The following is a 16,153-nucleotide window of genomic DNA, read 5'->3' as shown; positions in this document are numbered from 1 at the left end:
CCTAGTGGCAGCTATTATGTGCTTCGCCGAGTGTGGAGCACAGCAAGATGGATGGACAGCCACTGATTTTTTTTTTTTTTTTTTGTAATTACTTGCGGACCTCTGCTAGCAAATGAACCTGGATGTGCACTACATTTGGACGTTTTCCTGTGGTTTGTGTTGAAAAGTGACTGCTGTGACTGGATCCTGACCAGCCAAGTTGCGTTAATTCGGGATAACGCTAAAAATCGACTTTTGTAAACTTCCTCGTATGGCATTTTTCTCGAGATAATCAGTGCTAACGTGACTACCTGCACCGTTGTTTCCTAACGTCGGTGTACAATTGACAGGGCGTGTGCTAAATGTAGCCCTCGAGCTGGTTTCCGTTTCCCCTCCACGTTGTTGTGTTGATGTATTGTCACGCTGACCCACCCCTCATGTCATGAGGTTCAGCGGCACACATGACACGATGGCATCGAGAGAGGTTTTGCTCAAATGGTGCAGCCAAACATGCGCCACGTACCCACAAGTGGAAATCACCAACTTGTCCACCTCATTCCGAGATGGACTTGCCTTCTGTGCCATCATCCACAAACACCGCCCAGATCTCATGTGAGTAGTCAATGTTTGTGTATTTGTTGAAGAAGGAGCTGAAGTAGATCTGTCGGTGGGCTACATGGGGTGAGGTCCCCCCCAAAAACTCAATTTGTTCTAGCATGCTTTTTAATCTGGTTTTGACAGTGACTGCGAATGGGACTAATCTCTTCACTACTCCATAATCTCGCTCCTCGACATCTTCTCTTCCCTTTACAGTCAATAGGATTAGTGAGGTTTGCTTTTTTTGTGGTTACAATGAAATGGAGTGAACTCATTTTCTATGTAATCTTTATAAGTATTTTCTTGTGCTGCATTTTTTTGTGTTCCTTAACTGGCTCGCTTAATCTTTTTATTGACTTTATTGTTTCATTCACCTTGATCCAGAGATTTCAGAGATCTCTCCAGAGCCAATGTTTATGAAAACAACCAACTGGTGAGTCATTTGCACACATTGGAAGCATGTGTCCCATTGAACAAACATGTAATACTGCACAGCAGTGATTCCCAAGCAGTGTATGTGTACGTATGGTGACAGACAAAACAATGACATGTTTTTCCATTAGATAGCAGAAGGCACATTATCAACCTGTGTATCCACTTTTTGTGATGTTTATGTTTGGTGGTTTGCTATTAGATATTTTCTAATGTAAAATTACTAAAGTATGTACCTTGGTATGGGAAACACTGCTTTACAATACAGTGGGTACGGAAAGTATACAGACCCCCTTAAAATTTTCACTCTTTGTTGCTAAAATCATTGTTCTTTTTTTCCCCTCATTACTGTACACACAGCACCCCATGTTGACAGAAAAAAACGGAATTGTTGATTTTTCTTGCATCTTAATTAAAAAAGAAAAACTGAAATATCACACAGCCATAAGTATTCAGACCCTTTGCTGTGACACTCATATTTAACTCTGGTGGTGTCCATTTCTTCTAATCATCCTTGAGATGGTTCTACACCTGGAGTCCAGCTGTGTTTGATTATACTGATTGGACTTGATTAGGAAAGCCACACACCTGTCTATATAAGACCTTACAGCTCACAGTACATGTCAGAGCAAATGAGAATCAGGAGGTCAAAGGAACTGCCTGAAGAGCTCAGAGACAGAATTGTGGCAAGGAACAGATCTGGCCAAGGTTACAAAAAAATCTGCTTCACGTGCACAGTGTCCTCCATAATCCTTAAATGGAAGACGTTTGGGACGACCAGAACCCTTCCTAGAGCTGGCCATCCGGCCAAACTGAGCAATCAGGGGAGAAGAGCCTTTGTGAGAGCGGTAAAGAAAAACCCAAAGATCACTCTGGCTGAGCTCCAGAGATGCAGTCGGGAGATGGGAGAAAGTTCTAGAAAGTCAACCATCACTGCAACCCTCCACCAGTCGGGGCTTTATGGCAGAGTGGCCCGACGGAAGCCTCTCCTCAGTGCAAGACACATGAAAGCCCGCATGGAGTTTTCCCAAAAACACCTGAAGGACTCCAAGATGGTGAGAAATAAGATTCTCTGGTCTGATGAGACCAAGATAGAACGGTTTGGCCTAAATTCTAAGCGGTATGTGTGGAGAAAACCAGGCACTGCTCATCACCTGTCCAATACAGTCCCAACAGTGAAGCATGATGGTGGCAGTATCATGCTGTGGGGATGTTTTTCAGCTGCAGGGACAGGACGACTGGTTGAAATCAAAGGAAAGATGAAAGCGGCCAAGGCCAGGAAAATCCTGGACAAAAACCTTCCCCAGAGTGCTCAGGACCTCAGACTGGGTCGAAGGTTCCCCTTCCAACAAGAAAATGACCCTAAGCACATAGCTAAAATACCGAAGGAGTGGCTTCAGAACAACTCCGTGACTGTTCTGGAATGGCCCAGCCAGAGCCCTGACTTAAACCCAATAGAGCATCTCTGGAGGGACCTCAAAATGGCTGTCCACCAACGTTCACCATCCAACCTGACAGAACTGGAGAGGATCTGCAAGGAGGAATGGCAAAGGATCCCCAAATCCAGGTGTGAAAAACTTGTTGCATCATTCCCAAAACGACTCATGGCTTTATTAGCTCAAAAGGGTGCTTCTACTAAATCCTGAGCAAAGGGTCTGAATACCTATGGCCGTGTGATATTTCAGTTTTTCTTTTTTAATAAATTTGCAAATATTTCAACAATTCCGTTTTTTTCTGTCAATATGGGGTGCTGTGTGTACATTAATGAGAGGAAAAATTAACTTAAATTATTTTGGCAAATGGCTGCAATATAACAAAGAGTGAAAACGTTAAGGAGGTCTGAATACGTTCCGTACCCACTGTATATGAATGCAGAGCTCCCTTAACAGTCTTGCTCCATAAACTCTCTGCTTTTAGGCCTTTCAGGTTGCAGAGACAAAGCTCGGCATCCCCGCGTTCCTGGTCCCTAACGAAATGCTTGCCACCGAGGTGCCTGACTATTTGAGTGTCATCACCTACCTCTCCCAGTATTACCACTACTTCAGTGGGTTATCCAATGGTGTGTGAGGAAGCATCTTTCTCTCTATTTGTTTCTCTCTCTGTTTATATTTGAAGTCTTCATCAGATTTATTATGCTGGCAGTGAAAGAATAAGCACAAGGTAAAGTGTAAAGTCTAAACACCCCTGCTCAAATGCTAGGTTTTTCTGTGATATTAAAAAAAAGAAACGAGACCAAGATAAATCATTTCAAAACATTTTCCTCCAAGGAAAAGCACACTTGAAGAGCTGAACTTTATTTGGGGTAAATCAGAGGCACTTAAAATGGTGTCAGGTGTGTCCTGACTCCCATTTTACATGAGTATAAATGTGATTGGCTAATTCTGAACACAGCCGCATCCCCAGTTATAAGAGCGTGTGCACAATTATGCACCTACATGATCTCATTTGTTTATTTTTACTTCCCCTTTGGAAAATATGTCTTTTTTCAAGTGAGTTGTACATGGTATAGGTCACATTAAGGGTGGAAAAAGTTAGAAATGATTTATCTTGGTCTAATTTCACAAAAAACAGGTATTTTAACAAGGGTGTGTAGACTTATACCTACCATATCTGTCAAGCTGAGAAACACTTCCTTATAATTATGTATTTATTTAAAAACAAAATAAACAGCTGTGGGACATAGCTATAAGGGCGTGAACTCAAGTTCTGTACTTGAGTATACGTTTTAGGTACTGTGTGACAGTTATATTTCTACATAACCACAATGGAATATATTGTATTTTTTCATCATTTTATCTTCATTACTTTTTCTTTCATCAGCTTCAAAATCCATATTTTGCATACAAATTACCATTGTCACTTCCTGCTAACCTGCGGTCGAGCCGTGCTCAAACTAAGACATGTTGTGATCTTTATTCATCATTTACATTTCCTCTCTTGACTTTGCAGCTGGTACTTCCAGTTTGAGGTCATCACACATCAATTCATCAAACAAGGTTATAAAAGTGAAATTCTTGATTTACTCATTTTATCTGCATTTTCAAGTTGTCATGTTCATTTCTTTTTGTTCAGCTTTCGGCTTCTCTGCCTGCCAGTGAAAATAATCATTGCTCTGATAGAAGTCTACACAATGTCTGTCACTTTTGTATCAAAACTGTTCATCTTATTCAGAGACATGTAATCCACGGAGAGATCTGGCATCGCAGTTGTTTCAGGTAAGTGCACTCATGTAATGCTAACATTTCCTGTCATTTTTGCATTTCTACGGGTTATTTTATAAAGGCATCGGGCTATTACTGAGTGAACACATTGAGACATAACAACCTTTATGTCTTTCAGATGCAATGTGTGCCACTGCACCCTTGCAGCAGGCTTTTACACTCCAGGAAAGGATGCTGGCTGTTTCATTTGCTCTGACCACATAACAGATGGTGCAAAGAATCAAGCTGATGATGAGAAGTTTCAGTTTTGCGAAGATTGCATGTCTCTTGATGGATTGAATCTCCTCAGTGTCCCTCAATACTCTGAGAAAACAAAGTCACGTGATAGACTGGTTTATGCACCACTGGAGATAGAGCAAACAGCACAGAATGAGTCATCTCACACACAGAGAAACATGTCAAAGCCACCATCTCCTCAACCTGTCCCAGTAAGCGCTGAAGAGACAAGTGATGGCAAAGATGAATTGCCATCGGTTGTGGCAGGAAACTGCGAGCAGAAGGAAGAGGCAAATATTGAAGAGTCCTCGGAGTCCTCATCACCTTATGTACCAGTACCTGGAGGAAGTAAGCAGCTGGAACCCGAACAGATGTCAGTTTCCGTCTCTGCACCCAGGAATCAACCTGCCCACACAGTGAGCAGCACCTCAGGTAAGGAATGGCAGATTTATTAGACGGCTGTCTTTTCATATTTTATGCATATTTTATGGAAATTTATTAGCGCCAATAAACATGAGATTGCCTTTTTCAGTACAACAAAGATCGATACTGTGTTTAGATCAAGAGGTAGAAATTATTAATAATTGACAGACATTGATTCTTCGCTGCTTGTATTAAATATAAAACCGTCATTAATGTACCATTATTGCTGTTATTGGGCCTTTTCTTGAAATTACTTTCTTTAAACTTCTGATTGGGTATTTATATTTAGATGTTGTAGTCTGCCCCTCCTTGAGCTGTCACCTTATCGTGGTGTAGGGTTTTGAGTGTCCCAATGATCCTCGGAGCCAAGTGGTCTGGAGCTTTATGCCCCTGGCAGAGTCACCCATGGCAAACAGGTCCTAGGTGAGGGACCAGACAAAGCACAGCTCCAAAACCCCCTATGATGACAAACAATTCAGGAAGACGTTTTCCCTTGCCCGGATACGGATCACCGGGGCCCCCCTCTGGAGCCAGGCCTGGAGGTGGGGCCCGAAGGCGAGCGCCTGGTGGCCGGGCCTGCAACCATGGGGCCTGGCCGGGCACAGCCCGAAAGGGTAACGTAGGTCCCCCATCCCATGGGCTCACCACCTGTCGAGGGGCCATAGGGGTTGGGTGCAGTGTAAGCTGGGTGGTGGCTGAAGGCAGGGACCTTGGCGATCCGATCCCCGGCTACAGAAACTGGCTCTAGGGACGTGGAATGTCACCTCTCTGGCAGGGAAGGAGCCCGAGCTGGTGTGTGAGGTCGAGAAGTTCCGAGTGGGGATGGGGTGCTGCTGACCTCAATTCGGGACGTTATGAGTCGGTGGGGAGAATACTTCGAAGACCTCCTCAACTCCACCGACACGCCTTCCCATGAGGAAGCAGAGTCTGGGTTCTCTGAGGCGGGCTGTCCTATCTCTGGGGTTGAGGTCACCGAGGTGGTTAAAAAGCTCCTTGGTGGCAAGGCCCCGGGGGTGGATGAGATTCCCCCAGAGTTCCTAAAGGCTCTGGATGTTGTGGGGCTGTCCTGGTTGACACACCTCTGCAACATCGCGTGGACATCGGGGACAGTGCCTCTGGATTGGCAGACTGGGGTGGTGGTCCCCCTTTTTAAGAAGGGTGACCGGAGGGTGTTTTCCAACTATATCACACTCCTCAGCCTCCCTGGTGAGGTCTATTCAGTGGTGCTGGAGAGGAGGGTCCATCAGGAAGTCGAATCTCTGATTCAGGAGGAGCAGTGTGGTTTTCGTCCTGGCCGTGGAACAGTGGGCCAGCTCTACACCCTCGGCAGGGTCCTCGAGGGTGCATGGGAGTTCGCCCAACCACTCTACATGTGTTTTGTGGACTTGGAGAAGGCGTTCGACCGTGTCCCTCAGGGAGTTCTGTCGGGGGTGCTTCGGGAGTATGGGGTACCGAATCCCCTGATACGGGCTGTTCGGTCCCTGTACGACCGGTGTCGGAGCTTGTTCCGCATTGCCGGCCGTAAGTCGGACTCGTTTCCGGTGAGTGTTGGACTCCGCCAAGACTGCCTTTTGTCAACGATTCTGTTCATAACTTTTATGGACAGAATTGCATATCTGCTTTTTCAGGTGACGTGGTTCTGTTCGCTTCATCAAGCCGTGATCTCCAATTCTCACTGGAGTGGTTCGCAGCCGAGTGTGAAGCGGCTGGGATGAGAATCAGCACCTCCAAATCTGAGACCATGGTCCTCAGTCGGAAAAGGGTGGCGTGCCCTCTCCGTGTCGGGGATGAGATCCTGCCCCAAGTCGAGGCGTTCAAGTATCTTGGGGTCTTGTTCACGAGTGAGGGAAAAATGGAACCGGAGATCGACAGGCAGATTGGTGCAGCGTCTGCAGTGATGCAGACTTTGTATCGGTCCGTTGTGGTAAAGAAGGAGCTAAGCCGAAAGGCGAAGCTCTCGATTTACCGGCCGATCTACGTTCCTACCCTCACCTATGGTCACGAGCTGTGGGTCGTGAGCAAAAGAACAAGATCCCGGATACAAGCGGCCGAAATGAGTTTCCTCTGCATGGTGTCCAGGATCTCCCTTAGAGATAGGGTGAGAAGCTCGGTCATCCGGGAGGATTTCAGAGTAGAGCCGCTGCGCCTCCACATCGAGATTAGCCAGATGAGGTGGCTGGGGCATCTGATTCGGATGCCTCCCGGACGCCTCCCTGGTGAGGTGTTCCGGACACATCCCACAGGGAGGAGACCCCGGGGACGACCCAGGACACGCTGGAGAGACTGTCTCTCGGCTGGCCTGGGAACACCTCGGGATCCCCTTGGAAGAGCTGGAGGAAGTGGCTGGGGAGAGGGAAGTCTGGGCGTCCCTCTAAAGCTACTGCCCCCGCGACGCGACCTCGGATAAGTGGTAGAAAATGGATGGATGGATGTTGTAGTCTGCTCGAAGTGAAGCTAATTTTGGGTCATTGTTTATTTGCTTGTGCAGGCAGTTCCACCGTTCAAAGTCAGTCTTCCACTTTTTCATCCTCCACTTCTTCATCTCGCATGTAAGTGAACTGATGTTTTGTTCTTTGCATTGTACTTAACACTTCCAACGTTGACTCTATGTAATGTAATGCAATGTCTACTTCTGGCCTGTCTGCAGTAAGAATGCTCCCAATTGCAGGCCCTTGATGACAAAGAAGGTCTATGAAGGTTTTTTTTGTGTGAACACAATCTTTGTTGTTCTAGCAGGAGCGTTAAAAGTACTGTGAAAAGCAACCATCCATGGCTAGGAATCATCCATCCCGGACCTTGGACACAACTGCCTCCTGTTCAATCCCCTGGACCCCCCATCCATTCTAAACGTGGTCCAAATGGCCAGGTTTATTGGTACAGACCAAGGGTCCCTCCTCCCAATCCTTTTAGTGGGGACCTGGACGAGGAGGATGTGGTCAAAACAGAGCCACATCTCAAAGACACTCACATTGGCGTTACCAGTCAACATGGTTGTTCAGATTTGGAGAGAAACATATCCCTGCCAACGACCTCCAATGTCCCACAAATAGTAAACAGTAGTCCCATTTTGCCAAGAAGTCTTTCTGTACCGGCTGTTAAATCTGCAAACCTACCTTTTGACATGACAGAGGATAATAAATCGCCCTCCGCATCACAAATAAAGGTATGACAGGAGATTCAGCTACAAATTTAACCTTAGACTTACTTTGCGTAAGTTATAGGTTATTAAATGGGTTGTCCAGGTAAAGGATGTTTTATGAAAATGAACATTACAGTATACATATTGTAAGTGTATATACAGTATCATACAGTAGTTCTTCATAACAGGTTTGCAAAGAGAAGGACCATTTTGATGCAAAAACGGAAATGCCCAAATCAAACACATGCCAGGCCCTCAGATCTGGACGGGCTCCTGCTCCTGGACATGGCTTCCCACTCATTAAAAGGAAGGTGCGATGCTGATTTGATCCTTGAATGCTTTCTCACAAAACAAGGCAGAATCATTACGTTTGCTCACATGGGTCAGTAATTTGGATTACACGTTACATATTTGTTGTTTGACAGGTGCAGGCAGACCAGTATGCTTCTGCAGCTGATCTGCAGGTGGAGACAAGACAAGTGAAAAAACAGCTTGAGACACTGGAAGAAAGAGGCGTAGACTTGGAGATAAATCTAAGACAGTGCAAGAATGGTTCATTGTGCATTCTGTTTTCAGTCAAATGTGTATTGTACACACTATGTAAAACACTGAGAGGACAATACTTATATTTCTTTTTAATTTTAGACAAAGAGGAAGAACGTCTGGTGACCGAATGGCTTGCTCTTACCCATGAGAGACAATTCCTGATGCGACGAGATACCGAGCTAGTTTATCTGTAAGTAGCTTTTGGGACTCTGGGAAAGTATGGTGTCAATGTGGACAGGCAAGTATTCACACTCCTGTGTGTTAAGAAACAAATGTCGATAATGTTCAAATTGAACTGATTGTGTGCCAGGACTAAGCAGCAAAGATTGGAGGAGAAACAGGCAGATGTGGAGTATGAGCTTCGACGTCTCCTCAATAAACCAGGTGAGTTTAAATTCCCATGCGTGTGGAGTATTATGCAGTATGTACTGTATACAGCGTGAGGCGAGACATTCTACCTTCACTTTGAGCTTTTTCTATGTTACACGCCATGGTCTCTATACATTCAGAGAGCGTCTGGAGTCAAGAAGATCGAGGTCGAGAGCAAAGTCTGATGGCCGAGCTGCTTGTCATCATCGAGCAGAGGAACCAGATAGTCAGCATTTTAGATCAAGACAGGAAGAGGTGCACTGAGAATAAACAATACCAGCATAGATTTCTACAGTATGTTGAAAAAGTAGTAATGCAGCTTCATTTCCCAATTAGGGAGCGAGAAGAGGATGCAATTTCGGGAGAGATGATCAAGAACCAAGGTGAGAATATTATCATTTAACTACTTTAAAAAATACTTTAGGATATTGTCATATCATCAAGATTTATGCAAATGATTGCATTAATGTATGTGTGGATTTTTTATTTTTTATTTTTTTCTGGATCACTCCTCAGAGATCCAGAAAGAAGGACTGAAAGAGCTCAAGAAGTCAAAAGGAAAGTTCAAGCCTTCAAAGGTCTTTAAGAAGCTGAACCAGAAAGACTCCGTGGACAAGAGCTGAAGATCTGTCGAGACTCCACAAGAATCAACGCAAAGAAAAATTCCAAGACCACAAATAAAGTTTATCTTGTAGAGTGGGTACGGAAAGTATTCAGACCCCCTTAAATTGTTCACTCTTTGTTTATATTGCAGCCATTTGCTAAAATCAACATTTCAAGTTAAATTTTTTCCTCATTAATGTTCACACAGCATCTCATATTAACAGAACAAAAACGGAATTGTTGAAATTTTTGCAAAATTATTAAAAAAGAAAAACTGAAATATCACACAGCCATAAGTATTCAGACCCTTTGCTCTGTATTTAGTAGAAGCACCCTTTTGAGCTAATACAGGCATGAGTCTTTTTGGGAAAGTTTTTCACACCTGGATTTGGGGATCCTTTGCCATTCCTCCTTGCAGATCCTCTCCAGTTCTGTCAGGTTGAGTTGTTCTGAAGCCATCATTATTTTAGCTGTGTGCTTAGGGTCATTGTCTTGTTGGAAGGTGAACCTTTGGCCAGTCTGAGGTCCTGAGCACTCTGGAGAAGGTTTTTGTCGAGGATATCCCTGCCCTTGGCCGCTCTTTCCTTCGATTGCAACCAGTCGTCCTGTCCCTGCAGGTGAAAAACACCCCCACAGCATAATGCTGCCACCACCATGCTTCACTGTTGGGACTATATTGGACAGGTGATGACCAGTGCCTGGTTTTCTCCACACATACCGCTTAGAATTAAGGCCAAAACATTCTATCTTGGTCTCATCAGACCAGAGAATCTTATTTCTCATCATCTTGGAGTCCTTCAGGTGTTTCCTTTTCAGCAAAGTCCATGCAGGCTTTCATGTGTTTTGCACTGAGGAGAGGCTTCCATCGGGCCACTCTGCCATAAAGCCCCGACTGGTGGAGGGCTGCCGCAATGCTTGACTTTCTAGAACTTTCTCCCATCTCCCGACTCCATCTCTGGACCGCAGCCACAGTGATCTTTGGGGACTTCATTTCCTCCCTCACCAAGGCTCTTTTCCCACGATAGTTCAGTTTGGCCGGACGGCCAGCTCTAGGAAGGGTTCTGGTCGTCCCAAACGTCTTCCATTTAAGGATTATGGAGGCCACTGTGCTCTTAGGAACCTTAAGTGCAGCAGAAATTATTTTTGTAACCTTGTCCAGATCTGTTCCTTGCCACAATTCTGTCTCTGAGCTCTTCAGGCAGTTCCTTTGACCTCATGATTCTCATTTGCTCTGACATGCACTGTGAGCTGTAAGGTCTTATGTACACGTTATGTCTTTCCTAATCAAATCCAACCAGTATAATCAAACACAGCTGGACTCCAATGAAGGTGTAGAACCATCTCAAGGATGATCAGAAGAAATGGACAGCACCCAAGTGCTGAATAAGTGTCACAGCAAAAGGTCTGAATACTTATGGCTGTGTGATATTTCAGTTTTTCTTGAATAAATCTGCAAAAATTTTAAAAATTACGTTTTTTTTTCTGTCAATATGGGGTGCTGTGTGTACATTAATGAGGAAATAAATGAACTTAAATGATTTTAGGAAATGGCTGCAATATAACAAGTGAGTGAAAAATTGAAGGGGCTCTGAATACTTTCCGTACCCACTGTATGTACTGTATATTTTTGAAATGCTATCAGTATGCAAGTTTCATTACAGATATAGGTGCATCTCATTAAATTACATTATCGTGAAAATTTTAATTTCAGTAGTTTAATTCAAAATACGGAAACTCATTACAGACAGAGTGATACCATTATTTTATTCATTAAAACCTGTAAAATAGTGTAAAGCTAACACAAATGTCACCTCTTCTTTTCCTTTGGGCTTATCTCTTTAGGGGTCGCCACAGGGCGTCATCCTTTTCCTTGTAAGCCTGCATCCTCATCTCGAACACCAACTGCCCTCATGTCTTCCCTCACAACATCCATCAACCTTCTCTTTGGTCTTCCTCTCGCTCTCTTGCCTGGCAGCTCCATCCTCATCATCCTTCGACCAATATACTCACTATTTCTCCTCTGGATGTGTCCAAACCATTGAAGTCTGCTCTCTCTAACTTTGTCTCCAAAACATCGAACCTCGGCTGTCCCTCTGATGAGCTCATTTCTAATTTTATACAACCTGGGCACTCCGAGAGTGAACCTCAACATCTTCATTTCCGCCACCTCCAGCTCTACTTCCTGTTGTCCCTTCAGTGACACTGTCTCTAATCCGTACATCATGGCTGGCCTCACCACTGTTTTATAAACTTTGCCCTTCATCCTAGCAGAGACTCTTCTGTCGCATAACACACCTGACACCTTCCTCCACCCGTTCTAACCTGCTTGGACCCGTTTCTTCACTTCCTGACCACACCCACCATTGCTCTGGACGGTTGACCCCAAGTATTTAAAGTCCTCCACCCTTGCTATCTCTTCTCCCTGTAGCCTCCCTCTTCCCCCACCACCCCTCTCATTCATGCACATATATTCTGTCTTACTTCGGCTAATCTTCATTCCTCTGCTTTCCAGTGCATGCCTCCATCTTTCAAACTGTTCCTCCACCTGCTCACTGCTTTCACTGCAGATCACAATGTCATCTGTAAACATCATGGTCCACGGGGATTCCAGTCTAACCTCATCTGTCAGCCCATCCATCACCATTGCAAACAGGAAGGGGGTCAGGGCTGATCCCTGATGCAGTCCCACCTCCACCTTAAATTTGTCTGTCACACCAACAGCACAACTCACCACTGTTCTGCTGCCCTCGTACATGTCCTGTATGAATCTAACATACTTCTCTGCCACTCCATACTTCCGCATTCAGTACCACAGTTCCTCTCTGGGTACTCTGTCATAGGCTTTCTCTAGATCTACAAAGACACAATGTAGCTCATTCTGAGCTTCTCTGTACTTTTCCATCATCATCCTCAAGGCAAATAATGCATCTGTGGTACTCTTTCAAGGCATGAAACCATACTGCTGCTCGCAAATACTCACTTCTGTCCTGAGTCTAGACTCCACTACTCTTTCCCATAACTTCATTGTGTGGCTCATCAACTTTATTCCTCTATAGTTCCCACAGCTCTGCACATCACCCTTGTTCTTAAAAATGGGCACCAGCACACTTTTCCTCCATTCCTCAGGCATCTTCTCATGCGCTATAATTCTATTGAACAAATTGTCAAAAACTCCACAGCCACCTCTCCAAGATGCTTCCATACCTCCACAGGAATGTCATCAGGACCGACTGCCTTTCCATTTTTCATCCTCTTTAATGCCTTTCTAACTTCCCCCTTACTCATCATTGCCATTTCCTGGTCCACCACACTTGCCTCTTTTACTCTCCCTTCTCTCTCATTTTCCTCATTCATCAACTCCTCGAAGTATTCTTTCCATCTAGCTAGCACACTGCTGGCACCAGTCAACATATTCCCATCTCTATCCTTAATCAACCTAACCTGCTGCACATCCTTCCCATCTCTATCCCTCTGTTTGGCCAGCCTGTATAGATCCTTTTCTCCTTCTTTAGTGTCCAACCTGCCATATATGTCATCATATGCCTCTTGTTTGGCCTTTGCCACCTCTACCTTTGCCCTGTGTCGCATCTCAATGTATTCCTTTCGCCTCTCCTCTGTCCTCTCAGTGTCCCACTTCTTCGTAGCTAACCTTTTTCCTTGTATGATTTCCTGTACTATGAGGTTCCACCGCCAAGTCTCCTTCTCTCCTTTCCTGCCAGAAGATACACCAAGTACTCTCCTGCCTGCCTCTCTGATCACCTTGGCTGCAGTGGTCCAGTCTTATGGAAGCTCCTCCTGTCCACCAAGAGCCTGTCTCACCTCTTCCCGAACAGCTGCACAACACTCGTCCTGTCTCAGCTTCCCCCACATAGTTTTCTGCTCTGCCTTTGTCTTCCTAATCTTCCTCCCCAGTCATCTTACACACTACCATCCTATGCTGTCTAGCTACACTCTCCCCTACCACTACCTTACGGTCGGTAACCTCCTTCAGATTACATTGTCTGCACAAAATGTAATCCACCTTCGTGCTTCTACCTCCGCTCTTGTAGGTCACCCTATGTTCCTGCCTCTTCTGGAAAAAAGTGTTCACTACAGCCATTTGCATCCTTTTTGCAAAGTCTACCACCATCTGTCCCTCCAAGTTCCTTTCCTGGATGCCGTAGGTCACATCCTACTTGTGGGGCATAGCCACTAATCACAATATACATAACACCCTCAATTTCAAGTTTCATCCTCATCACTCAATCTGATACTCTTTTCACCTCCAAGACATTTTTAGCCAACTCTTCTTTTAAAATAACCCCTACTCCATTTCTCTTCCCATTTTCACTATGGTAAAATAATTTAAACCCTGCCCCTAAACTTCTAGCCTTACTGCCTTTCCACCTGGTCCCCTGGACACACAATATATCAACCTTTCTCCTAATCATCATGTCAACAAACTCCTGAGATTTTCCTGTCATCGTCCCAACATTCAAAGTCCCCACATTCAGTTCTAAGCTCTGTGCTTTCCTCTTCCCGTTCTGCAGAAGAACCCGGTTTCCACCTCTTCTTCTTCGACTTCAACCCACAGTTGCTTAATTTCCAACGGCGCTCTGCAGGTTGACGGCGCCGGTGGCGGACGTTGTTAACCTGGGCCACGACCGGTCTGGTATGGAATTCTTTGGATGAACGCTCATATTTGTTTGGCAAAATTTTAAGCCGGACGCCCTTCCTGACGCAACCCTCTGCATTTATCCGGGCTTGGGACCGGCCTACAGTTTGCACTGGCTTGTGCCCCCCATAGGGCTGCATTGCTAACACAAATGTCACCATCTCAGGGAATTTGAGTATTGCATTACAGTCTAAATAATTTTTAATATACGCATTAGATAAGAGCTGACGTTCTGAAAAGTATGTTCCGATGTGTTTAATTAATCTGTATAATATGAGTTTCACTTTTTTGTCAGTAGAATAGGCTTAATGTACTTTTCTACGATGTTCATTTCTTTAGAGGCACTTGTATGTGAGAAAAAATAATATGTACATAAAAGTTCTCTGAAGTTCCATTTATTAGAATAAAAATTTCTAATTTGAGACAACCCCTCCTGGAAGCCGTCACCTTGTCGTGGTGGAGGGGTTTGTGTGTCCCAATGATCCGAGGAGTTAAGTTGTCTGGGGCTTCACGCCCCTCGTAGGGTCACCCATGGCAAACAGGTCCTAGGTGAGGGACCAGACAAAGCACGGCTAAAAGACCCCTATGATGAAAACTATAAATGGATCTAGGTTTCCTTTGCCCGGACGCGGGTCACCGGGGCCCCCCTCTGGAGCCAGGCCTGGAGGTGGGGCTCGAAGGCGAGCGCCTGGTGGTCGGGCCTGCACCCATGGGGCCCGGCCGGGCACAGCCCGAAAGGGTAACGTGGGTCCCCCTTCCCATGGGCTCACCACCTGTGGGAGGGGACATAGGGGTCGGGTGCAGTGCGAGCTGGGCGGTGGCCGAAGGCAGGGACCTTGGCGATCCAATCCCCGGCTACAGAAACTGGCTCTAGGGATGTGGAATGTCACCTCTCTGGCAGGGAAGGAGGTCGAGAAGTTCAGACTAGACATCGAGTCCGAGTAGACCGTGTTCCGCGCCTCCATTGCTGAGGTGGCCGACCTGAGCTGTGGCCGTAAGGTGGTCGGTACTTGTCGTGGCGGAAATCCCCGAACATGTTGGTGGACACCAACGGTGAGGGATGCCGTCAAGCTGAAGAAGGAGTCCTATCGGGCCTTTTTGGCCTGTGGAACTCCTGAGGCAGCTGATGGGAACCGGCTGGCCAAGCGGAATGCAGCTTTGGTGGTCGCTGAAGCAAAAACTCAGGTGTGGGAGGAGTTCGGTGAGGCCATGGAGAAAGACTTCCGGATGGCTTCGAGGAATTTCTGCCCTCGAGGGGGCATGGGAGTTTGCCCAACCAGTCTACATGTGTTTTGTGGACTTGGAGAAGGCGTTCGACCGTGTCCCTCGGGGGGTCCTGTCGGGGGTGCTTCGGGAGTATGGGGTACCTAACCCCCTGATACGGGCTGTTTGGTCCCTGTACGACCAGAGTCAGAGTTTGGTCCGCATATCCGGCAGTAAGTCGGACTCGTTTCCGGTGAGGGTTGGACTCCGCCAAAGCTGCCCTTTGTCACCGATTCTGTTCATAACTTTTATGGACAGAATTTCTAGGCGCAGCCGAGGCGTAGAGGGGGTCCGGTTTGGTGGCCTCAGTATTGCATCTCTGCTTTTTGCAGATGATGTGGTTCTGTTGGCTTAATCAAGCCGTGATCTCCAACTCTCACTGGAGCAGTTCGCAGCTGAGTGTGAAGCGGCTGGGATGAGAATCACCACCTCCAAATCTGAGACCATGGTCCTCAGTCGAAAAAGGGTGGTGTCCCCTCTCCAGGTCGGGGATGGGATCCTCCCCCAAGTGGAGGAGTTCAAGTATCTTGGGATCTTGTTCACGAGTGAGGGAAGAATGGAACGGGAGATCGACAGGCGGATCGGTGCAGCGTCTGCAGTGATGCGGACTTTGTATCGATCCGTTGTGGTAAAGAATGAGCTAAGCCGAAAGGCGAAGCTCTCGATTTATCGGTCGCTCCACGTTCCTACCCGCACCTATGGTCGCGAGCT

At 46.0% G+C, this 16,153-nt stretch overlaps 1 protein-coding gene across 6 annotated transcripts; it reads left to right on the top strand.

Annotated features, from left to right (window-relative positions):
• The first annotated feature begins 27 nt into the window (after positions 1-27).
• On the top strand, positions 28-14,608 carry LOC133465430 (MICAL-like protein 1). 6 transcript variants are annotated; one of them, XM_061748245.1, is made up of 15 exons: positions 28-591; positions 961-1,009; positions 2,926-3,067; positions 3,958-4,004; positions 4,081-4,223; positions 4,348-4,877; positions 7,357-7,417; positions 7,602-8,031; positions 8,196-8,318; positions 8,433-8,559; positions 8,653-8,743; positions 8,864-8,937; positions 9,063-9,177; positions 9,259-9,305; positions 9,439-14,608. In XM_061748245.1, exons 1-15 carry the CDS (start codon positions 422-424, stop codon positions 9,543-9,545), a joined length of 2,256 nt encoding a protein of 751 aa, XP_061604229.1. In that variant the 5' UTR covers positions 28-421; the 3' UTR covers positions 9,546-14,608. The 6 variants fall into 6 exon arrangements, 5 of the variants coding, with proteins under 5 accessions (XP_061604229.1, XP_061604230.1, XP_061604227.1 ...); XM_061748244.1 differs by adding an exon at positions 721-809 and having other exon boundaries at positions 454-591; positions 8,433-8,743; XM_061748246.1 differs by having other exon boundaries at positions 4,180-4,223; positions 8,433-8,743.
• The last annotated feature ends 1,545 nt before the right edge of the window (positions 14,609-16,153 follow it).

This window comes from Phyllopteryx taeniolatus, chromosome 16 (genome assembly GCF_024500385.1).
Source record: "Phyllopteryx taeniolatus isolate TA_2022b chromosome 16, UOR_Ptae_1.2, whole genome shotgun sequence".
NCBI lineage: Eukaryota > Metazoa > Chordata > Actinopteri > Syngnathiformes > Syngnathidae > Phyllopteryx > Phyllopteryx taeniolatus.
This window is presented reverse-complemented; position numbering and strand designations above follow the sequence as displayed.